This window comes from Diabrotica undecimpunctata, chromosome 4 (genome assembly GCF_040954645.1).
Source record: "Diabrotica undecimpunctata isolate CICGRU chromosome 4, icDiaUnde3, whole genome shotgun sequence".
NCBI classification, from domain to species: Eukaryota; Metazoa; Arthropoda; class Insecta; order Coleoptera; family Chrysomelidae; genus Diabrotica; species Diabrotica undecimpunctata.
The window spans coordinates 13,255,707-13,281,585 of record NC_092806.1 but is presented as its reverse complement, the minus strand read 5'-3'; the positions used below and the strand labels follow the sequence as shown (position 1 = coordinate 13,281,585).

At 33.8% G+C, this 25,879-nt stretch overlaps 1 protein-coding gene across 6 annotated transcripts in view; it reads right to left on the bottom strand.

The window, feature by feature from the left end:
• C3G (C3G guanyl-nucleotide exchange factor) overlaps positions 1-25,879 on the bottom strand; it is a 117,555-nt gene that overhangs the window by 28,502 nt on the left and 63,174 nt on the right. For all 6 annotated transcript variants that reach the window (XM_072528932.1, XM_072528931.1, XM_072528928.1 and 3 more), the window contains 6 exons: positions 12,930-13,233; positions 8,560-8,818; positions 5,636-5,850; positions 4,492-4,665; positions 2,117-2,283; positions 753-1,033 (listed from right to left, as the gene is read on the bottom strand). In XM_072528932.1, the coding sequence (XP_072385033.1) occupies positions 753-1,033; positions 2,117-2,283; positions 4,492-4,665; positions 5,636-5,850; positions 8,560-8,818; positions 12,930-13,233 (1,400 nt within the window). The remainder of the gene's footprint in view (positions 1-752; positions 1,034-2,116; positions 2,284-4,491; positions 4,666-5,635; positions 5,851-8,559; positions 8,819-12,929; positions 13,234-25,879) is intronic.

Below are 25,879 nucleotides of genomic sequence, written 5' to 3'. Positions count from 1 at the left end.
TTAAAATATATTTTCGATTTTGTATATTTTTATTTTATGACTATTTTTTACTTGGACTGCTTAACAATGTTCTTCCATTCTGCCCTGTCGGATACTTTCCTTCGCCACTGCCTGATGTTCATGGTTTTAAGATCCCTCTCTATCCATCTTTTACGGGACCTTCCTCTTGTTGTTTCTTTGGGGATTCCATCTCTGGACTACTTTTACAGCTCGATTATCTGGCATTCTTTCTAGGTGACCAAGCCAGTTTAGTCTTTGTAACTTTACAAATCTAACAATATCGGCGCTCTGCATTAGTTCATCCGGCTCGTGGTTTATTTTAATTCTCCACGAACCATCGCTGCATTGGGTTGGTCCAAATATCTTCCTTGGTATTTTGCGCTCAAATATTCTCAGTTGATTTTCATCAGTGGTTGAGAGGGTCCACGTTTCACATCTATATGCGACCACTGGTCTAATTACTATTTAAATATCTTATTTAGTTTATATAATAATTAAATTTACTATCAAATGATACTTATTTATATTTTCATAATTTCATATAAAAATAATTTCACATAAATACAATTAGTAACACATTTTAAAAAATTTCATATATTTATGCATTTGTACATTTCGGGGCATTCGTCGTCTGTTTGTTTTGCAACGTCAGAAAACACAGATTTGGACCGAATCCTGAATTCGATTTCCGACTTATATTCTCTTGAACAATGATTGATGGATTAATTATTAAATAATGATGAATTACTCACCTGACTCTCTTGAATCTTCAAACTTTTCTGCACCGTCGTCTCGGTTTTAACACTTTTATTCTGCGTGCTGGACTGTTTTGAGACCTGAGTATACTGCGAGCTGCTCGAACTCATTTGGGAGCTTCTCGAATAGCTAGAAGATCGTATTGAGACGATGCCAGAGTCCGTGTTGGACAGCCGATGATAATCGTTGACTGATGTAAGATGATCGCCGTTGCTGTTGTGATTGGATAGACTAGAACTCAGAGATGATTCCTCCCATGAATTAGAACCATTAGCACCTGAAAGAAGTTCGTTTGTAAGAGTCGCAAAATAACTCGATGTCGTAAGTAACAATAAAGTAAGTTGTTTATTAGTAAATAGAATCTCCTGATGAGATGACAAGTACACGTGGCGCCCAACGTGGGGCATGGTGTTACAATGTCTAGTAAACCTTTCCTGCTACACATTTAATTGCTGAAAACAACTAAAATAATTGTTTTTCTCGATTTTTTATTGATCGAAGTGAAATCCACTTATCAATTCTTTTTATTTTGGTTTGAGGATTTAAAAGATGCAAATCTCCCGCTTAACTCAGTGGCGCCCTAGGCTTATCGTTATTTGTGCAATTTTTAAGCATCTTCCTCATTCTTCGACCGCGGTCAGGACGACACTCACATATATCTTCCATTCACTGAGCACCCTTGGTAAATTATTTTAAAAAATTCAAAGTAGCGACGTCGTTGAGTTACTTTAGAACTAACAGTTTTTACCATTTTTTAGGCAGTAAAAAAAGGTGGACAGAGGCAAAACCGTCAATTTTTGTGGCACTAAATCCTCAAAGATTTTTCCCGTAGGGAGGAAATAGTCAAAAACGCGATTTTCAATATAAATGAGCGTATCTCCAAATTCTTTTAATGGTTTTATTTGAAGCTAACTAAAGACTTTCGAATGAGACTCGCTTTAAGTGATTTCGGCAAGTTGTTTGGTTTTGGTTGTAGTTACAAATGTTATAAATATCGAAATTTTGTTCGCAATAGTTCAGTTTTCGAAAATTTGCATTGGGAATTTAATTGTTTTTTGTACTTTTTTTGTACGACAAAGAAAATGGAATTTTCTGAGTTGAAATCGAGTTCAAAAGGACTTTTTGTGGTTTTGAAATTTGCACAAGAAGCTGTTGTCATAAACTATAATAACATCCTAAAAGTTAAAGACCATTATTAAGAGAAAGATACTGTAATTGCTTAGATACATGAGTATTTTTTAAAAGACCAATATACAAGATGAGAAAAGTACTTTACCAAGTCAATAATCACTGCAAAATATTTAATATTGTATTATGTATTATATTTTATATATATTACAAAATATACAGGACAACTTACCAAATATGTCCGAGGAATGATTTTCAAAAAACATTTCGTCTCGGTCCATAAGATCTTTGATTTCATCTTCGTCTCGAGACGAATGATTTAACATCGAGTCTATACTTCCAGCGCTTTCCGATAAAATTGAAATGGAATCGTCCGGAGACTTAGACCGCAATGATATTCTGAAAAATTAAGTAAGATTGATTTCCAATCGGTTTCTACAATATAGGTTAAGGTGAGCTGTTTTTAATAAAAAGTTTTTATTGTATACAGCCATCGAAAAAATTCGTAATTTGAGTAGGCCATGAAATAACTTATGTTTACGGTGCTCGAGTAAATACATTCGAACATCTAAAACTATTTTTAATTTAGTAAGAAAAAGTTTAACTCAACTTTTGACAATAATTTGCCAACAAACTGCGAGAACATGTACATAATATACATGACAACAGTGTTTAGTGTTCTGTGTGCATAAAAGACATCTTCTTCTTCTAATGGCGCTACAACCCTTTGTGAGTCTTGGCCTGCTTAAAAATCTTCTTCCATTCTGCACTGTCGGATACTTTCCTTCGCCACTGCCTGATGTTCATGGTTTTAAGATCCCTCTCGTCTAAGATACGTCGTCTATCCATCTTTTACGGGGCCTTCCTCTTGTTCTGTTTCCTTGGGGCTTCCACCTCTGGACTACTTTTACAGCTCGATTATCTGGCATTCTTTCTAGGTGACCAAGCCAGTTTAGTCTTGCATAAAAGACATCTAGTTTAAAAAAAAAGACTCCCTGAACACCAGGCACCCACCTACAAACCCCAGAGCAAATTAAGACCGGGACGAAGCAACATTGTTTCAGAAGCCCTCAAAAATCCGTCAAGGATTTACTCCACACACATTTATAAAGTGCTTTACGATCTGTCAAAGATTTGTCCCGCTGTTAATAAATAAGCATAATTAAAGAATTATAAGTTTGTAGAATCAACAAAATTTCTTTGTGTAAACCAGCAAGTGAGTTGTCGCATAGTTTTATTTATTAAACACTTAGACACCCAGAGTTGTCCCACCTCCTCTTCTCTACCATCAGGATCAGCATAATATAGATGGACAATAGTGTACACAGACACTTCAAAGACTTTATTTATTAACTATAGCATTTTTCATATAAAAATGCTTGCACGTCACAATTTATATAAAGTGACGTCACTTATATTTAAAATTTCCAGAACGTCAACCTTAGAGTTCAAATTTTCCTAACACAGCTAATAATACGAAACCCATACGGAACTGCTCGATCTTTCATAGGCGTTAACATGGTGTAATAATCAGAAAAATGTAATCATCATTATATTGATTAAATAACCAAAAACATTTGTTATTATTAATAATATAAATTCTATGAAATAACTCTTTAAGTCTAATATTCCACAAAATAACAATTTTAATTAAATAGATTAGGCGATTGTACGCAACTGATACGTAGAATTTTGTATTTTGATCTCTAAAATAACTAAGAGGTATTCCTATATAGTTGTCACAGTCTGTTACTTCTCCTTTCTTAATAATTGGTATAATTCTGCCTTCTTTCCAGTCCTCGAGCATTTCTTCTGATTCCCATATTCTAAATATTAAGTTGCAGATACTCGTTAATAATTTTTGGCCCCCGTTTTTAATCATCTCGTTGGGAATTTCATCTGGGTCAGGTGTTTTTTTTGTTTCACATTTTTAATAACTTGTCAATTTTCATCATGTTGGTATCCTTATTTCACCATCTCCCTTCTTCTGTTGCGTATTCTTCCTCTTCGTGACTTTCTCTGCATCTATATACTTCTGTGAAGTGTGTTTCAAATGATCTATTGTCAATTTTAACCACTAATCCGCATTTTCTTTGTTGAAATTTTAGGCATCCAAATAGTTTAGAGCTGTCTTTACTGTGTTCTTCTAGATCCTTTAACAACTCTTCCATTCACAGCGTTTTTTTTTGTTTTTACAACATTGATCTGCTATTTTCTTTTTTCCTTTGTATTCATTTCCTTTGGTTTTCTTCTTTAGTTGATAGCCATTTATTTCTTGGTTGGTTTTTCTGTTCCATTTTGGTTTCGCATTCTGTGTTTATTTATCTTTGCATAAATAATTCAAAAGATAAGATATTTCATTAAAAATCACCAATCCATGTACTTTAAAAATTGTATCCATGAATTTCTAGATATTTGAGCAACTTGCTTTAGATTTGACTAATCTATGGCAAAAAACAGTTTAAATTTGAATGACCTTGTTTATGAGTTTTATCCTAATATAAAAATACTTTGTGCCATAAATAGTACCATAAATATGTTCAAAAACGAGAGAAGGAACTTTACTGTTACCTTGACATAATAGTGATAAATGAATAAGAATCTTACCTTTCAAAACTATTTGAAGAAGGCGAATGATCGACGAACATACATTCGTCCATGAGCTGCTGCATCTTTAAATGCTTTTTCTTTGGCGGGAGGGGCGGAGGCGTGGTACAGTTATTGGGTTCAGACTTACGAAGGTTTTCCGGTAAAGGTGGCTTTGGCGGCGGACTGGGGTCCCTGCAATTGTTAAATAAAGGTTACTATTGAACGCAAACAAGTATGAGGTTACTATTAATCGCAAACTAGTATAAGATTGGTACATTCACGTCGTAGTTTCTTATAAAAAACGGCGCCGATTGCAATGCCATATCGACTTTGAAAGATCTAAATGCAAAGAAAGTTTCAGTAAGACTGCATTCTTTGTCCTTGTTTTGGACAGTAATAATTTAATTTTTTTGTTGATTTTTCGTTGCTAGACAAATAAAAATACTTTAGTAACGATAAGTTTTGAATGTCTTTATGGCACTGAAAAGTGTGCAAAAAGTTCCCTAAAACTCACCATTTTAACCCAAATTTTTAAAAAATTTCCCGTAGACCCCCCAAAAATAGTTCATGACCCCACCGAAAATCGGTACTAGATCCGCCCTTGATGGCGACTGGTTTGTGGAGAATTTTTACAATGTATGTGATGATGCCGGACCTGTGTGGCTACCAAAGAGGGCATGATCAACGACGTGTAATTGCGGCGTGTATCATTCGAAGACGCCATTTCACTGGAATAATCTATAACTCCTTCAGCGGTACTGTAAATTGGATTTGGGGGGTTACTTCTAGATTTTTCGATTGTTTACCTGAATTGTTTCGAATATTATTTAGTAGCTAAATAAAAACTGGTTATTCACATGGAGATTTAGTCTTAAGTTGTATTTTATAGAATTTAACAACAATTGTACAAGTAATAAATAAATAGTGTAAAAGTGTTTCCTGAAGATAATAGAACCAATATTAAACACCGAGGGGGAAGTTATTGTTAAGTTATTCACAAAGCAAAATATTAACAAATACGAGTAAAATTACTCACTGATATTTATATTTACACCAGTTGCTAAAAGAAAAGCAGCTGTGAGAGACTTTTCTTGCAATCATCTGTCACTCGATTTATAATATAAATGTTTTTAAACATTCCTATAGAAAAATCAAATCTTACCTTAATATAGATTCCGTACTATGACTATTCCGCACCTTGTTCTGTGATAGAGATTTTTTATCTAAAATTTCCCTCTCTCTAGGAGTCAAAGGAATGTCGGGAAGTGAGTTTCGTTGTGCTGGCATTTCTAAACTATTGCAATAAGACGATCTAGGGGTAGTTTTATATGATACGTGTTGATGGGACACCTTTTCTCGCACCAAACTTATTATATCCTATAAAAAAGCAATCGTTGTATTGTAATAGTAGCAAATCAAGTGTTTAAAATATTTCTTTTTTAACAAAACAAAATAATTTGAGCTACATTACATTAAATAAAATAATACAATTTTGTATCTCTTAAATAATTTATCCCCCATATCACCAATGACCAAATCCTCTAAAAAACAAAAATATCTATTTTAACTGAGACATGGAAGGTACTCCAGGTGGGTTTTATTCCACAATCCCACACTGAAGCAACGGTCTGCTGAAAGGATTCTAGGAGGGGTGCAAATCGACATTAAAGAAGAAGATGCACAACAAACAACTTCATTTAGCAACATACAACATACGTTCCATGGCAAAAGATGAAAAACTCTACGAACTAGAAGAGGAATTGAGGAACATGAATTGGGACTATCAGAAGTTAAAAGAAGAGGTGAAGGTTATGTGGACTTACATTCCGGCAACAGGCTCTCCTAGAAAGGCAAGGAAGACTACATACGGTGGAGTAGGTTTCTTAATCAACAAGAAGAGGTTATCACAAATCCAAATAATTGGAGTGTATGTCCTAACTGAAAAAGCAACTGATGACGAAATAAATACTTTTTACGAAGACCTTAAAAAAGCTGTAGATAATAACGAACAATCTAAAATATTATAATGGGAGATTTTAACGCCAAAATTGGAAGAATTATTGAAGAATCTGAAAACAAGATTTAAAATTTCGGATTCGGCACCAGAAACACAAGAGGAGAAAAACTTATGGGATTTCTGGAACAAGAAAACATGTATGTTATGAGTACTTGTTACAAAAAGAAACCTAACAGAAAGTGGACGTGGATTGCACCTAACGGAACTACCTAAAATGAAATATACTAATTTCAAGGATCGCCTCAGGTATACTTCTGCCATTTTACGTCATATACAAGTCAGAAAATTTATGGAATACTTGGACAGAAAATGGTTGGATTGATATATCAACATTCAATGATTAGTTTGTCACTTGTTTCTTACCACATGCTAGGCGACTCAATGGAAAAAAGGTGCTAATATGGGACAACCTAGCATCGCATTTTAATCCAGAAGTTCTGAGACAATGTGAAGAAAATGATATATTTGCATGCTTGCCATCCAACTCTACCAATATTTGTCAGCCATTGGATGTAGCAGGCCCTAAAAGAAATCTGGAGGAGAACTTTAAAATCATGGAAAACGCAAAATACCAAAACCTCTGGCATTCCAAAAAATAAAATTCCTAAGCTGTTAAAGCAAACACTTGAAAGCATGAATAAAGCACTACCTAAAAATCCAGACGGAGCGAAAAGTGCTATAAAAAGAAATTTACTTTCTGGTTTTGAAGCTACAACAAGAAGCTATTGATCAAGTCGATCTTAGATGGTCTCTTACTAAATTTTTGAAAGGCTTGAGGTACAATTGCGGCTCTGCACAAACTTGACGTAAAAGAAAACTGTTAGCAGCTGAATCAGGTCAAAGTGTTACAGCACTTAAACCATCTGAGAAGTTCAGTGACGATGATGCAAATGAAAATCTTGAATTACATGACAGCAACAATTATGTTGATATTAACAAAGATGAAGAGAAGATTGAATACTTTTGTCCTACATTAGAAATTTGTCCTACATTAGAAAACATCACGAAGTCAAAATTACTGCTGGTGAAATTTTTGTCTGGTTCTCGGAAAAGACGGAATTTCGCGATGTCCGTAAGGTAAAAGAAGTTTTAGAAGGAGAAGAAATGAAAGTTCAAGGCCTTAAATCAGCAGGATCGAGGAATATTTTCAAAATAATTGAAAATGGCATATCCACTGTTCCCTTCAAGGAAGTAGTTGCTTTACTATAAGGTTCCGACACTTAAGACTATTTCTGATACAAAAGTATCAATTTCACGGAGAAATTAATATGAAAGAATGTTAAATCCATTTTTTTTCTTTAAAATGTTCTGAATTACATTTTTACTTCTTAAAAATCTGTTTTTTTGCATAAATAAAAAATACTGTGATTATTCTCACAGATTAGATATTAATATAATGCGTGAGAAGTGTTTAAAGATAGATTAAATACAAAAATTAAAAAAAAAAAAATAGTTAAAATTGATCAATCTCATCCCATTTTACGGTACTTATATCTGTTTTTTTCTTACAGAAACATGTTACTCTGCAAAGTAAAAGTCATGAATTAACGGATGAAGAAGTTGTATTTATTGTAGAAATATCTATTAGCAGCTTGTTAAAAGAATTGGGATTTAAATATGAAAAGGAAAATGATTGACTTAAGAGCCAAGTTCCTTCCTAAATATATGGAAAATCTTAATAGATCCCAGTGTCATTGTTTTTTTTTTTTGACGAAACATGGAGAGTTTATTCAAAGGGAAATAAAACAATTTCCTGGCAAGACAACAGTATTAAAAATGTACGTAAACCAGAAGGGTATGATGATAAACGTTTTATAATTATTAACGCTGGTACTTCGAAAGGATTTGTTACTGAAGCAAGTTTATTATTTTGCTCAAAATCTAAAGTAGTTGATTATGAATGAACAATGAAATTTTCACTAATTCCCAATTTAGACGAGCCATCATTAATTGTGATGGATGATGGCTCTATATTACAGTGTTCTTTTAAACAAATAAAAGTAATGCTAGGAGCTACACGTCGTGTTAATAACGCACGGAACGAATAGGTATAGAATAATTTAAATTACCTTAACAGCATCTTCGACTTGCTGGACGATTTCGTTGACGTTTTCTTTATCCAACTCCGAGCTCGTGTCGTCGATAAGGACATCATCACATAATTTAATTAACCTCGCTACACTTTGGTACATTCGTAGAGTTGCCGATTTTACGCTATTCGTACTTTCGACGGAAGACTTAACTGCCAAGTTAATCAACCAGACCGTATCTAATACTATAGTGCCGTTTCCGGGGAGCATCTCGAGTTTTTGTTTCGATACCACATCTCTGAAACATAAAATCATGCAGGTTAGTTATGAAATATTAATAACGACTTAACGAATCAATAAACTTTATAATCAGTGAAGATATACGGAATTATAATAAGCATATCTCTGTTTCTGATAAGTATACCTCTGTTTATGATAAGTATATCTCTGTTTCATCGACTACCAGAAGGCTTTTGATAGAGTCCAGCATGAAAAATTGTTGTATGAACTACAGAAAATGAAGCTAGAAGATAAAGATCTCCGCATAATACAATACATTTATTGGAACCAAGAAGCAGACTTAAAATATTTCAACTACGCTACTAAAAGCGTCTGTATACAAAGAGGTGTCCGACAAGGCTGTGTCATGTCTCCATTGCTCTTTAACTTGTACTCTGAATGCATACTCAAAAACAAGCACTATACGAAGGGGAAATTAGTATAAAAATAAACGGCAAATGTATTAACAATATCAGATATGCAGACAATACCGTTCTAATAGCAGAAAAAATATTACAGAAGAATATTAGAACAATATTAGATTCATTCAGATACTTAGGAGTAGTACTAAATTATAAGTCGGATCCAGATATAGAAATAAAAACATGAATAGAGGAGGCTAGGAACACGTACAATAAATGGAAATAAATTATCAATAACCGAAAACTAAGCTTAGACATCCGAATTAAACTGATGTATAGGAGATAGTAAATTCTCACAATCTTAGGTAGTTTTTATTGTAGTTAAATTTTAGGCTACCGGTTTCGAGCCTTACAATATATGCCCCATCATCAGGCCACAGTACAAAGGCCTTTGTTATAATAAAAACTATTGCAAACCTCCAGTAATGAAGTTCACTAGATAAAGAAGAAGATACGGAATTAAACTGTATTTTCAAGGCACCAATATTTTTTAATTAGATGAAACATGGATTAATGAAGGACATTTTGTAGGAAAAGTTTCTTCTTCTTCTTCCTCTTTATAAGCAATTCTGCTTGTTCATTGGCGGATTAATACCTCCATGGAAGGTTGTCAGTTGGGCGGTCGTTCGATACTTCTTCTGCCGATTGGTGACTTATCTCTTGCTATTTTGACGACACGGGCTCCTCCATTCTGCTTATGTAGTTATTCCATTCTTTTTTTCTATTTTGCGTCCATTCATTTATACACTATACGTTACATTTTCTTCTAATGTCTTCACTTCTCTTTCGATCTCTCAGCGTATTTCCTGTAATTCTTCTCAGTACTCTCATCTCTGCTGTTTCTAATAGCCTTTGCGTTGTGGCTGTATCGGGTCTTGTTTCTGAGGCATACGTCATTATTAGTCTTACACTGGCTTTATAAATTCTTGACTTCATCTCAATGTTAATGTGTCTGTTGTCTGTTACGTCATATAGTGTTATTAATTCATCCTGTCAGTCTATTTGCTTTTTGTATTTGATCTTTCACTTCTTTGTCCAGGTCTCCGTAGCTACACAGTGTAATTCCCAGGTAGGAAAAGTTTGACAAGATAAACATGTTACAAATGCTCGTCACAAGACGTTTACAAAAGATTTGTATAGTTTGATTAAAATTTGTTAGTTAGTAACTGGTGAAGGTTATCGTTTGCCTGGTCCCAAGTTCAGGATGAGAAAGGGGGAGGGTTAAGCGAAGGACTAACTATTTCTTCTTGTAAAAAAACAATCAGCTATGAAAACGAAACGCACGCCTCAGATAAGGACGGATCTTTTAACACGACAAAAGCGATGACAAAGGACAATAAATATAGAAACCGGAAACGTGCTAAGCCTAATGTAACTTGGGTGGTCAAAGAACTTGAATCCAGAAACATAACTGCATTACAAAAGATTAGATGGACTAGAGAAGGCAGTGACTTCTGAAAGTCTTGTGAAATGAGTCATAACCTTCAAACCCGTTAATGAAAGGCTCTGCTATATCAGTCCAAAAGGACAGCTTCATAACTACTCCCTATTGCCGCCCATGTACCGACAAAGGAAAATGAGAGCAAATAAAAGACAACTCCTTTGAAAAGCTAGAGCCACTAACAAATAATCTCTTCAAAGGGGACATGCATATTATCTTGGGGGGATTTCAATGCAAAGATGTGGAAAGAAGCAAGCTACAGAAAAACAATGGGTAATCATAGTCTACATGAGGTCAGTAATGACAATGTAACAATATTAATATACTTTGTAGCATCCCATAACCTGATAATAACAGAAATAACAACAACAATGTTTGAGCACATTTCTAAAAAGCTAAAAAAAAGCTAACCACAGGAACACCTGTAGTAAGAAGAAGCGGTCAACCGCAAATTAGGTGGTTTAATGGAGTTGAGACCGATTTAGTGGTCTTAAAAATCAGAAGATGTAACAGGTGACCAGAAATCGAACAGAATGGCGATAAATATTGAAGCAGGCCAAATTAGTTTATGTATTTTAATTATTTCCTTATATTTCTTGTTCGTGTCTTCTGTGCTTTTTATTTCTATTCCTTTGCTTTCCACAAGGAATCTAAGTTCCTGTAGTTGGCTGTATACCATATATAACAAAAAATTCTATTAAAAATCCTTTATAAAAGGTATATAATTTAAAAACCCATTCGTGCTATATCACAAAACGTTTTCGGAATACATCTTCCATCATCAGTGCACTAGGTGGGTATACATGTATTGAGCCACTAAATATGTGTGTAAAAACCCGTTAAAAATTGTTTTTTTAAATTTAGTTTACATTATATGGTGATATATTCCATGATGTTAAAGTTAAGAGTGGATATGGTAACATGGCGACGTATGACTCCACGTTAAGTTGCTGGTCCTGAGACGATGTGTCTACGAGGACCTGATGAAAACAACTCCTTTTGCTGTTAAATGAATTTTTCCAGAAGGTAGTGATCACTGCCTATTTCACAGCTTCTTCTCATTCGTATGTCTCTTATCCAGCTCCTCTCTGTTTTTTTGCACAATATTATAGTCAATAATTAATTGTTGGTTTCTTGATATGACTTCTCTTTTGATCTTATGTATCTTTTTGTGTTGGAAATGCGTATTCATGATCATCATGTTATTGTCTAAACAGAATTCCAGTTCTTTCAATTTCCCATTGTTGTTGATATTGTCCTCTCCGTATGGACCTATAGTATCGTTCCATTTTTTATTTCTTTTCACATTATATCATTAATATCTCCAGTGATTACTATTTTCGCTATACAATCATTTATTACTTCTTGCAGTTTGTCCCAGAACTCATTCGTTTTGTTTTTTGTTCTACTTTCATCAAGTACATAGCAAATAACTAGGTTTGTAATTCGTTCCTTTGTGCCCATCTCTATATCTACTCTAAGTATACGCGTATTGAAATATACCCAATTCCTTACTTTATTGGTGATATTTTTCTTTGCCATGCTTGCTACCACTGTCTGAGCTCTGTTTTTCTCTTCTAGAACCTTCCTTTTCTTTTTGTTTCTGTTATAGCTACTACTTCAATCTTTGTATCTACTATTTCTTCCCCAGTTCTATTTCTTTCCGGTTTATGCCTCTTACATTCCATGATGCTAATTTTAAAATGGCCTTCTCCTTGTTTGTCATTATGTTGCCCTTTAAATGTGGTTTCTTTCGATCTGTCTTATTATTTTTATGTTCACTTATATCCTTATTCTGTGCTATTTCCATTTCCCGTTCCGCCCACGACTTTTTTCCACTAGTTTTTTAACTATCTGACATGTATTCATGTCATGTTTGTAGCTTTTTCTATCATATTTGTTTTTGGGTTCCAATTCCATCTTGTGTCTTCTATATTATGAATCTATAACCGATTTGTGTCCTTTTGTGGCTATGTTCCTAATTTTTCTTTGTTTTTCTACTTTTTTAGTGTTAAGTCAGATTCTATGTATACTCGGTGTTGTTTATATCTTGCTAATTTACCTTTGGCTATCAATACTTTTAATTTCTATTTGAATTTATTACATTCAATGACACATCATATTATTTTTTTTTTGCTCTGTTTATTTTGTTAATATCCCCAATTCTTTGTTTATATAGTTTTCTTACAGTAATATTAAGATACTAGTATTAGTGTATATATAGTATACATATATCAATATCCAAGTCAAGTCTAAAAGATACAAACCTGAAATGTTTCAGCGCCACCTGAATCTGCTTCCAAAGATCGTCGAGTTCTTCTACGGGACCCTTGGTCACTATAAACCTCGGTTCAGGAGAATCCACCGTCTTAGGTCCCTTGGGGCTCTGTGATCGCAGCGTGACGCACTGCGTCCCGCCTACGCCGACGGGGCTCCTCATCTGTGATATCTTCCCCAGAAAGTCGTCCTTAAAAGACCGGGCTCGCCTAGCGAGCTTGTTCGTACTCTTGAAGGAGGCTTTGTGACCTCCTGGGCCTGGACCTGCCAACGGCGAAGGTGATGATTCGTTTTCTGGAACAATAAAGTTGCGTTAGATGCTTATATTCTTAAAATACAAGAAATAAACATCGTATAAATATCATATGTGTGCCAAATGACACAAAAAATATCAATGACAAATAGTACAAAATAAAATATATAGTTCCACGAAATAACACATATTTGTGAATAGATTTTTTTGGAGGCTGCTAGTTTTGTCCTTTACCAAGGGTACTATCGTATCGTATGTCGTAAGGGAAAGACATCAAGCTCATAACGTTAAATTCACTGCAATGTTGTCAAGTATTTAATTATTTCGGAACGGGGACATTTTGGAATTAAAATGAAAAGTTCACAACTTTATGTTTACACCCCGTACATTTCTCAAAAATCATTGTTACAGTGATTCCTCTCCAGATCCAGAAATAAACATTGAATGTAAAAAATACTCATCGAAATCCAATCAACGGTTCAACGATTCAGAAGAAAAAGGAAAATTGCTTCAAATTTATGGTACATTTATTTAAGATGGTGCGTTAATTAAGGAGAGTAGTATATATATATATATATATATATATATATATATATATATATATATATATATATATATATATATATATTGCAACTTTCAGCACAAGCTTTCTACTGCTCTGATGAAACATGCCAAATATTATGGCGTTGGAGCACAAGTTAGTCAAACTTTTCACGTCTGAATCGGAATCAATAGATATAACTGTTATTTCGGTCTTTCTACCTCTCCAGCCGTTCGAGCTGATTTTTTAAGCTTTAATTTTAGCTTTAATAAGAAATTCTATTGCCAAATTTTAAAACACCTATCGATAGTCCACTCAGTCCCATAATAGAAACCATCATTTCGGATCATTTACGGGATATCGTAATTCCACGATGACCTTTCTCTTTACCGTTCATTAAAGAATTTGTAGACGATCTTATTTGTGCTGTTCCTTCTTTACAACTTCAAAATACCTTAAAAATTTTTAATACTTTTTATAAACATATACAATTTACTTTAGAGATTGAAAATGGATGATCGATATCATTTCTCGACACCAAATTAATAAGAACTGAACAACTCAAAATAATATATATATATATATATATATATTTGTAAATGTTTGTATGATTGCCTAAATTATATTATGACTAGGTACTGTTTTGAACTAATATGTAAATGTTTGAAGATTTTTTACACGAAATCTGGAACTTGTATGAATTTGTAACATAATCTTTTTATTTTTATTGAAAATTACAATTATTATACTATAGTTTTCTTCTGGGGATGCTAACAAATAATTAGCGAAGTATTGAAGAATAAAGAGTCTTATTTCCAAATAACAGACTGCATACCTGAACAAAAAAAAAAGGTTACAGAGAAATTGATCCTGTTATTTTTTCGGAAAAATTAGTTAACATATAGACGCTATAATAACGAGATTAATATAAAATCCTCCACATAAATTTTTATTGCATTGAATATGTTCTATAGTTGTGATGGTGTTATAAGGTCAAGTTAAACAACAAAATCAAGAACGTTGCTCATGTATATTAAAAGGAAGTGATGAACAATCGAAAACCACATCCAAACGACGAAGTTTTAATTATTGCACCTGATACAACGATTAATAATTACCTATGACACAACAATACAAAGTTGTACATGACTTTGGCGTCATTAGTTTCCCATTTTTGGTTACAGAAATTCTATATGGTCGGAACAATTCATTTATGATCTTATTGTTAATCGTAATTTTTTAAATCGTTCACTAAAAATAAAATGTTGAGTAGAAACTTAATAAATATTATTTGATTCCCTTTATCTTAGTTTACTGTTTCATAGAAAAAACTACACACACCAGGAATATTCATTAAATAAGACAAACTAGAAAAAATAGTTTCTATCAGTAAAAACATTATGCAATCAATACAAACTACAGTGTTGTCATTAATTACTTCATTCCGTTTTCGTTAAAATTTTGTTGTACTATTCTTTCATTTAATTTAACAAGATTTATATATATAGCACTGACTATATGACTAGCACTGTATATATATAGTGCTAGTCAAAAGTCCGCTCCCCCTCGTATTCCCCATGAAATTTGGAAGGAAGTAATAAACAGATGTAGGCTTCTTAACTAGTCATATAATAACTAATATATAATAGTGACTAACTAATATATAAATAAGTGAGGTAGTAGTGACAGATGACGTTACAAATCATTTTAAATAGGACCTCATGGCAGGTGATACCTCGTATTTAAAATACCTATTCAACCATACTAATTTTATTTGAGTTTAAGCTCATTTTGATGAATAAATTAAATAAATCCTAAAATTGTAGTTTCGCATTTAATTAATAAATATTAAAACCTCCGCCTCTGGTTACTTGTCAAAAAGTTGACGTTTTTCAATTCTCTAAATTGTTTTTACGTCAACGTCAACATTTTTGGCAATTAACCAGAGGCGAACGTTAGAATATTTCTTAATAGGTATTTTCATAACCAAAAAAAAACCAAATACATGGTTATAAGCAAAAATAGGATACCACCTGGTCAATTACTAGTTAACCAACAACCTATAACACAAATCACCAACTTTTGTTATCTGGGTGCAAACTTAAATGAACAGTGGGACCAATCGACGAAAATTAAGATAAGGATCGAGAAGGCAAGATCAGCTTTCGTCAAAATGAAAAAAAAAAATTAACAGCCACAATATAAAATTGGAAATAAAAGTTCGTTTACTAAAATGCTACGTATTCACCGTTCTTTTATATGACGTGGAGTCATGGACCTTAACTGAAGCATCACTGAAAAGACTCGAAGCATTTGAGATGTGGTGCTATAGACGCATGTTGAGGATTTCTTGGATAGACAGAGTTACCAACGAAGAAGTACTACATAGAATGGGTAAAGAGCGCGAACTAGTCATAACTATAAAACGTCGCAAACTAGAATACCTGGGCCATATAATGCGCAATAAACAACGATAAAACCTACTTCGGACCATACTTCAAGGTAAAGTGCATGGAAAAAGAGGTCCAGGACGAAGAAGAATATCCTGGCTGCATAACCTGCGAAAATGGTTTAACTTAACCACTACCGGACTTTCAGGGCAGCAGTCAACAAAGTCAGAATAGCCATGTTAGTGTCCAACATCCGTAACGGATAGGCACCATAAGAAGAAGAAGAAGGTATTTTCAATACCTTTCAAACGAGGTATCACTTGCCATAACTTCCCATTTAAAATGTCATCTGTCACTATTACGTCACCTGTTATTACTAGTTGAGAAGCCTACATCTGTTTATTACCTCCCTCCAAATTTCACTATTATAACCGTTCAAAAGATACGAGAGGACGGACTTTTGGCTAGCATTGCATATATATATATATATATATATATATATATATATATATATATATATATATATATATATATATATATATATATATATTGCAGATCATCCAACTAGATGAGAAAGACATCAAACTTATTGCCAAACTTTACTGGAACCAAACAGCCATTATTAATACCAACAACAGAGAATCAAAGCCAATCAGTATTGAACGAGGCGTAAGACAGGGCTGTGTACTGTCTCCCACCCTCTTTAACGTGTATTCTGAGAATCTATTTAGGGAAGCTTTAAAAGATCAAAAAGGAATTATCATAGGAGGAGAAATAATTAACAATATACGGTACGCCGACGATACTGTGATTCTAGCTGAAAACATCGACGATCTGCAGGAGCTAATCAATAGAGTTGACATGGAATGCACAAATTGGGGACTGTCGATAAATATCGATAAAACTAAATACATGGTGACCAGTAAAGTGGATATCGGCGCAACCCAACTGATATTAAACCAACAACCGCTGCAGAAAGTTCAGAGATTCAAATACCTTGGATGTTGGATTACCCAAAATCTGGATCCATCCTTCGAAATTCGATGTAGAATTGAACAGGCAAGAAACTCATTTCAAAAATTCAAGCCTCTATTATCCAATAACTCATTAAATTTGGAAATCCGTGAAAAGTTTACAAGATGTTACGTGTGGTCTGTACTTTTGTATGGATGTGAAACTTGGACTTTCAACGCCGATATCATGAATAAAATCGAGGCGTTTGAGATGTGGTTGTATCGAAGGATACTAAAAATTCCATGGACTAGCAGAACCAGAAACGAAGAAGTTCTTCGAAGAATGGGACATCAACGAACTCTATTAAATATTATTAAGAGGCGTAAACTAGAATATCTTGGACATATAATCAGAGGACCAAGATATGAGTTCCTTCGGCTAATTCTCAACGGTAAAATCGAAGGAAAGAAATGGATCGGACGGAAGAAACTCTCTTGGTTGAGGAATTTGAGGCAGTGGACAGGTTTGACAGCGGACCAATTGCTACACGTAGCACAAGACCGAGATCAGTATAACAATATTATAAGCATGGTAGTCGCCGACGTTCCGTAGGGATATGGCACTCTAAGAAGAAGAAGCATATATATAAATATATATATATATATATATATATATATATATATATATCCAAAAAAGATATATAAAAGAACATATCAATAACCAAGCGTATACAGCAGAAGAACTAGAGGAAGGTGTTACACCTCCAGAAGTAAGAACATAGGCAGCGATTCAGGAACCTCTATTTTAAGTAACCAGATAGAAGTACTGAGAAAATAAATCCACTGAAACAAGTAAAAATACCGAGTACGTCAAAACAAATAGAGACGAAAAAAACATAGATTTTATAGAAAAAAAAAACTGAATCTAATAAAAATAATTCCAAAAATATTTGGAAATTTATTAATTATATATAAGATACGTGAGCTACGTGAAGTATGTACAAATTATTTCCATAGTTCACTTACCTTCCAAGGGTTTCAAAAGCTAATTCAAAATTTAATTAACTTCTGTGAGGAACATTCCATCATAATAATTAGGATCAAAAACTCAAAACTTATGACCACAAGAAGATCACAAAACACACAATAACCAATATACATTCAAAATCAACAAGTAACACATAAACATTTGTGCAATCTAATAAACAGGAAAATATTCCCCGAAAGGCGTGTTCAGATAGCCAGATGAGCATTTGTTAAAATGAAACATATTCTGTGATAGCAGGTTATCGCTTACTAGACGCCGAAGATGATTAAAAATTATATATAGTTCGTCCTCCGTTCATTGGACATACTTAAAATATTATAATTCACAAATTAATTTTTATATCACAACGATTGCCTCGAATTCAGCGCAACAGCGAAATTATTTGCCCACCCCCACTTTAAACTCTAAAGTTGTTAGAATACTCTCTCGAGCAATTTGAATTTCGCTGTACATAAGTTTGAAAAGTCCTGCCATCAAACTTGCTAACTTTTCATATCTCTGTTAACAGAAATAAATACACAACAGCAACATCACGAAAATATCAGCAATTGCATTGTTTCCAAACCGCTATTATTCTCGAATTGCAACACACAAACACATATCGGTTGCTCAATATCCTCCGTGAAGTGTAAAATACGCCAAAGTACCGAAATGACATCAAAATAAATAAAAAGACTCTCAAAATAAACTTCCAAAGACCCTAAATTCACTGTAAAGAATTTCAGTTATTTGTAAACTGTGTTCAAGACTCGCGAGCAAGAGATAAAAATAAAGAAAGTAATAGACCGGAAGCCGCTTGTAATACAAGAAACTGGAATTAATGAGAAATGTGCAATGTTATAGTTGCGAGCCGTTAAGAAAATTTAGAAAATCAGCAGAAATCCTCTGGCGTGGTATTTCTTTTTGGAAAGGTCTATGGGAATTTATGTACGTACAGGGTTGAACAACAAAATATTATTTATTATGAATTTGATTTTGAAATAAGCCGTTAAATTCGTCGGAGTTTATCAACACGCTGTTGATAAACAATATTTTACAAATTTTCGTTAGGACACTCGACAGAGAATGGTCCACTCTACTGCACAGCATAAGCAGTACGAAAGTAAATTGCCCTACTAATAAAAATATGAAACAAGTAATTTCTAAATTGAGTTAAAAAAAACCTTTTATAATCTTTTACAGTATTAATTAAAAGTTAGTTACAGAAAATCCGTTTGATATAATTAATGTACACTGCACATTTTACGCGGAAATGCTTGTTGCCTAACAGCTTTTTTGCTAAACATTACATGTCCGAGGTTATGAAAATATTTAGATTTTTAAAATATTTTGTATACCTTAATTTGCCCAATTAACTTAATAAAAGAAACTATGAACCAAGCTACAGCTACATACTACCTAAATGAAAATGAACACACGAACCCTGTACCATTAAACAGGGGAGTCAAACAGGGAGATACTTTATCACCCAAACTGTTCACCTTAGTTTTGGAGGACGTTTTTAAAAACTTAAATTGGAAATATAAGGGAATAAACATCAATGGCCGCTCCCTCAGTAATCTACGATTTGCAGATGACATTTGCTACTGACCTACAAGAAATGCAAACCATGCCTTTAGGACTACATACCGAATCTTCTAAAATAGGACTGAAAATGAATTTAAACAAAACAAAAGTCATGCACTCCGAAGACACCGTGACAATAATAAACGATAAAGTTATAGAAAAAGTTGAAGAATATATATACTTAGGACAAAAAATAATACTAAATAGGGAAATTCAAACTGAAGAAATAAAAAGAAGAAGAAAGTTAGCTTGGGCAGCATTCGGTAAACTGAACTATATACTCAGAAATCAACAAATTCAATTACATCTTAGATCTAAAGTTTTTGATGCATGCATTATTCCGATATTAACTTATGCGGCAGAAACATGGACAATCACAAAAAAGAATATGAATATACTTAGAGTCACTCAACACGCGGAAAGAGCAATGCTAGGTATATCACTTAAGGACAAGAAAACAAACACATGGATAAGACAGAAAACCAAAGTCACCGATGTGGTGCAAAAATCATTAAAGTTGAAATGGGAATACGCTGGACATGTAGCTAGGAGCGATCTAAACAAATGGCACAGATCAATTTTAACCTGGAGACCATACCAACACAAAAGACCCAGAGGCAGACCTCCTATGAGATGGACAGATGATCTGAAAAGGACTGCCGGGAAAAATTGGCTACAAGTAGCGTACAATAAAAAACAATGGAAAGGAAGACTTGAAGAGGCTTATGTTCAGATGTGGACGTGAATGGCTAGACGAAGAAGAAGAATTTGCCCAATACATAAGAAAGGTGACAGAACCCTTTGTGAAAATTACAGAGGGATAGCGCTACTGGATGTTGTATACATAATATTAGCAAAGATCATACGGAATAGATTGAAAAAATACGAGAATGGCATAGTAGGTGAATACCAAGGAGGCTTTAAAGCAGGAAGATCGACAGTGGATCAAATATTTACCTTAATTACCTTATTTAACAAAACCTAGGACTCTACATGCTCTTCATTGATTTTAAAAAGGCGTATGACTCTATCGATCGGGAGAAGTTGTATAAAGCTCTACAAAATTTAGGAATATCAAAAAAGTTGATAAAATTATTGAAAATGTCGCAAATAAGTACAAACCAAAGAGTCGTCATAGAAGGAAGTATGTCAAATCTGTTTTCGGATACCAGAGGATTAAGACAAGGGGATCCACTTTCTACTGATCTATTTAACTTTGTCTTGGATGCAATAATGAGAGAAAGTAAGATCCAATCTACGGGTATCATTTTCCACTATAAACAGCAATGTATAGCGTACTCAGCTGATGTATTCCTCTTAACAAGAACAAAAAAAGAACTTAAAACACATATTTAAGAACTTTGTAGATGAAGCAAAGCAAGAAAATTTGGGTTGTACAGGGTGAGTCATAACTATTGGGACATAGACTAAGGACAGGTTATTTGGACCAAAATATGGCTATTGGGCCAAATATGCCTTAATAAAATGTTGCTGAGAAAAAAGATACAGGGTGTTAAAGTTAATTTTTGTTTTTCGTTTTTGTTTTTTGCTAATAGTTTCCCTGCATATTTATAAATTGCTATCAAAATTGGCACAAAGGCATAATCTTAGACAAGAAATAGTATTTTATTTACAATTTTACGTTTTGTCATAGAGGGCGCCACGTGGATCATTCCTAATGATCAAATTGAGTCTAAACTTTTTCTGATGAAACTTTTTAGTAATTTTTATTAGAAAATATGACGTAAACATCATTTTTACGTAAAATTGGTACTCTTGTTTAAACATGATAATTTCAACCGTTTTCGATAAAAACGCAGTCGAACTGCTTAGAGTCTTAAAAAAGGATTTCAAATATTATTTCATTTATGAAAAGTATGCTTTGGACTGTCAGATAATTGTTGTTGGTAAATGTCATTTGTTCAGAGTAAATTATTTTTGATGTGACAGTGTAGTGTAATGTTGCATTTTTTAAAAGTAATCATTACTTTTTTTGATTGAAATGCCTCGTCACAATCATTTTACTAATGAAGAAATGCGAGATATGATTTGCGTATACGCACAAGAAAATTTTTGCGGTCGCTCGGCAGCCAGAAGGTATGGAATGTTATACGCAAACAGAAGGCAACCAAATCACAAAACTTTTGCAAGATTATATCGTAGTTTAGGTGAAACTGGGTCATTTCACAATAAAAATCGGGGTGGTCGACCGAAACAAATCACACCTAATCAAGAAGATGAACTTTTGGTTCGAGTAGATGAAAATCCTGAAATAAGTTTACATCTATCAGCAGCAACAGGAGTAAGTCAGTTGTCTATTGTTAGAATTCTAAAAAATGAGAACCTCCATCCTTATCACTTCACTCCTGTTCAAAATTTACTTCCAACAGATCTTCCACGACGGTTACAGTTTTGCCAACGTATTCTGAATAAACATCGCAATGACAGACACTTTATTAAGAATATTATGTTCACCGACGAAGCAACTTTTACCAGACGAGGGGTTTTTAATTGGCGAAATAGTCATTATTGGGAAGAAGAAAACCCGCATGCTATTAAAGCTAGACAAATATTTGGTGTGGCATTATAGGCGACCAACTACTAGGGCCTTATGTTCTTCCTCCGAATTTAAATGGAGATTCTTATTTATTCTTTTTGGAAAATACTCTTAGTGATATTTTAGATGATCTGTCACTGGGTGTAAGAAGAAAAATGTGGTTTATGCAGGATGGAGCGCCACCTCATTTTTCATTAGCTGTTAGAAATTATCTTAATGACGTATTTCCTCAACGATGGATTGGCAGAGGCAGTGATTTTCAATGGCCACCAAGAAGTCCTGAGTACAACCCGCTAGATTTTTTTTTTTGGGGACATATGAAGTCCTTAGTTTATGCCAATGAAATTAATACACGAGACGAACTTTGGAGATACATACATGGACCAAGTAGAACATTTAGTTTGAGTTTTTGTGAGTTCTTTTAAGTTAAAGTGTGTTTACTTTTGATTTATCGTCAAAACGGAAACCTTACGTTAGTTGCAACTTTGTTTATTAGTTTGGTATTTGATAATGGAATTGTAAATAAAATACTATTTCTTGTCTAAAGGCGGGTACACATTTGCGAGCAGAACTGTTCGCGAACCGTACGCGTACAGATCGTTGAAAAATATTCTACATCGTACTGATCGCATACTTATCTCGATCCATGGAAAGCGACAAACCAACAACGAACACACATATGTGCGAAATGATTCATTTTATTTATAATTTGGGTACTGATTATGTTTCTGATTATGTTTCTGTTTTTGCTTGTTTAACAATAATCAGTTTACTGTTTTCTCACGTCTCTAGGGACACGTCATATTCATTTAATTTGTAATTAGGGTATTTATTACGTCACGTTTCTAGCTTCATGTTCAGTGAACAAAATATTTTATATCACAAACTATTTCAAAGTAGTACAAAATTTAAACCAATTAAACTAAAAACCGCGAACTCAACGTCAAAATGCGTACACATTTTGAAGACGTAGGGGAGACTGGTGTCATTTGTAACAAGAGTGATATTGGCGCAATCATTTGAGATAAATCAAAACGCACTAATATGCATAGACGGATATCTGCCTCACACCACCGACTGTAGTTTCAGAGTTGGCCGTAACCTACTGCACAAGTTAGAGTCACTTGTTTCTATCATCATCATAAAAGTAAATTTTAGTTGCGCCACAAATTGTTGATTTTTAACATCTTTACCTCCGTTTACTGTAGCTAACTTTTTCTATGAAGGGCATAATATATACAAAAATCATCTTTCTTATTTATAGGTTAACTTGGTGTCGATTGTAACACACACTGCGGTGTCGTTTCTAACATGTTACAATTTACACCTATTATACTATTATTTAATAGAGTTTAATTATTTTCTATGGAATATTTTGGTCATGTGATGAGAGGGAAAAAGTACCGATTGTTCCAGTTAATTATCCAAGGAAAGATTCAGGGCAAACGAAGCGTGGGGAGACGACGTATATCTTGGCTGCGCAATTTAAGAGACTGGTTCCAGTGCACATTTAACCAATTATTGGGGTTAACACCAATAGTTATTTATGACGAAGCAGCTAGGAAGGAAATAGATACTAACCAATCTATTAGAAAAGTGACTAAAGATTATGGTATGTGTCACGATTCTTTATATCGCTATGTTAAATCGTTAGCTGAAAACTCACAATCTCTGGTTGGATACAATCCTCACAACAGAGTATTTAATGACGAAATGGAGTTACAGCTTGCTAAATACTGCGAAACTGCTGTATATTTGTATTTCGGACTTACCACAAAAGATTTACGCAAGTTAGCTTTTCAATTTGCAAAGTGTAACAGACTGCCCTGCCCAGAAAAATTGGACACGACTGAACGTGCAAGTGAAGATTGGCTTATTGCATTCATGCGACGAAATTCAAATTTAAGTCTTTGTACACCTCAAGCTACTAGCCCTTCACGAGCAATGAATTTTAGTAAAGAAAATGTAAACTTTTTTAATAAATTGTCAACTAAATTAGACAGATATAATTTTGAGCCTTACAAGCTATCCAAAGTTATAGCTAGAAAAAAAACTAAGCAAGTGGGGAATACCGTACCTCCAATGTTCGTCTTCACACGGTTACGTTTTCAAGACCACTTTATTAGAGATGGACCAGTTGAGTGTATAGGAACTGGAAATAAGTCTGGATGGACGCAAGATAATGAATTTCTTGTTATTACGAAACACGTAAAATCAAGTGAAGCCAATAAAGTGCTTGTATTGCTAGACAACCACTAGTCTCATATTTCAATTTCTCTGATTGAATTTTGGAGAGCTAATTTCATTACTCCACTTTCATTTCTGCCGCACACTTCACATAGGCTTAAACCTTTAGATAATAAATCAGTGGATGAAAAACAATGCTGAAAAAAGAATGACTATACGATTGGTCTTCAATTATGAGAACATCATTTCCTTTGACCACTATGCCTGTCAATATTCTTGCTGGTTTCTCCTGCACTGGTATTTGGCCTGTCAATCAAGATATTTTCCAACGATAGTGATTTTACTGCATCAACTCATAGACCGTAACTCATAGACCTCTATATGAAGAAACCATAGAAATTAATCAACCTGAACCACCTACAGTTCAAGACAACAGTCACTTGAAAAGTCAACCGGGTCCATCCACTACCTTGTCACCTAAAATACACACTATTCCGTCAGCCAAGCCTAATAATCCAGCTGTATTTATTTCGCCTCAAGATATTAAGCCACTGCCGAAAGCATATCTAACCAAACTCAAAAAAGAAGGAAGAACGAGACGAAAGACAGCTATATTCTGACTGATACACCAGAGAAGATGTTGATTGAAGAAGAAAATTCGAAGAAAAGGGACACCTTCAAGCGTAAAGTTCAGGTTGAACATAATCTAAAGACAAAATCTTTGCAATTAAAGAAAAATATCAAAAAGAGAAAAGCAGCCCTGAAAGCAACCGAAAAAGAGTCTTCCAATGAGGAAGTTTTGTGCTTGGTATGCGGTGGTCCATATTCATCAAGCTCCGAAGATTGGTGGTTAGTACAATGTCGAGAATGTAAGCATGTTACCCATTTAAACTGTATAAACAAAAGCCCATTATACATTTGCTTTAATTGTAAATCTGACTGTGATTAGTGTTTTCTCTTTAAAAATATGTTACCAGAATTTGTTATTGGTTTTATTTCGAACGCTTACACATATTCTTTTCTGTCATTGTAGTATTAAATATATTTTTTACTACTTTCTATTTAATTTATTTACTCTATGGGTTAATTTCTCTAACAATCAACACCAGCAATCATTTCTGTAATACTTAACCAGCTTTTGAGCCAAAGATACTGTGTAATAGACTCCCTAGTATAGGCTAGAATAAATTAAAAATTTCAAAAACTTCAACTGACTCAAAAAAACAATTTGTGAGATTTGTAACAACCCACACCAGTCTCCCCCACACACACGAAAGGCACAATCGAAAATGTTAAATCAAAACAGCATTTGCTTGTTTAACAAAAATAAAAATATGTACAATAATCAGTTTACTGTTTTCTCACGTCTCTCTAGGATGGAACACGTCATTCACACAATGTCGATTTGATAAGACTTTAGATAAGATAAGAGACAATAAAAATGT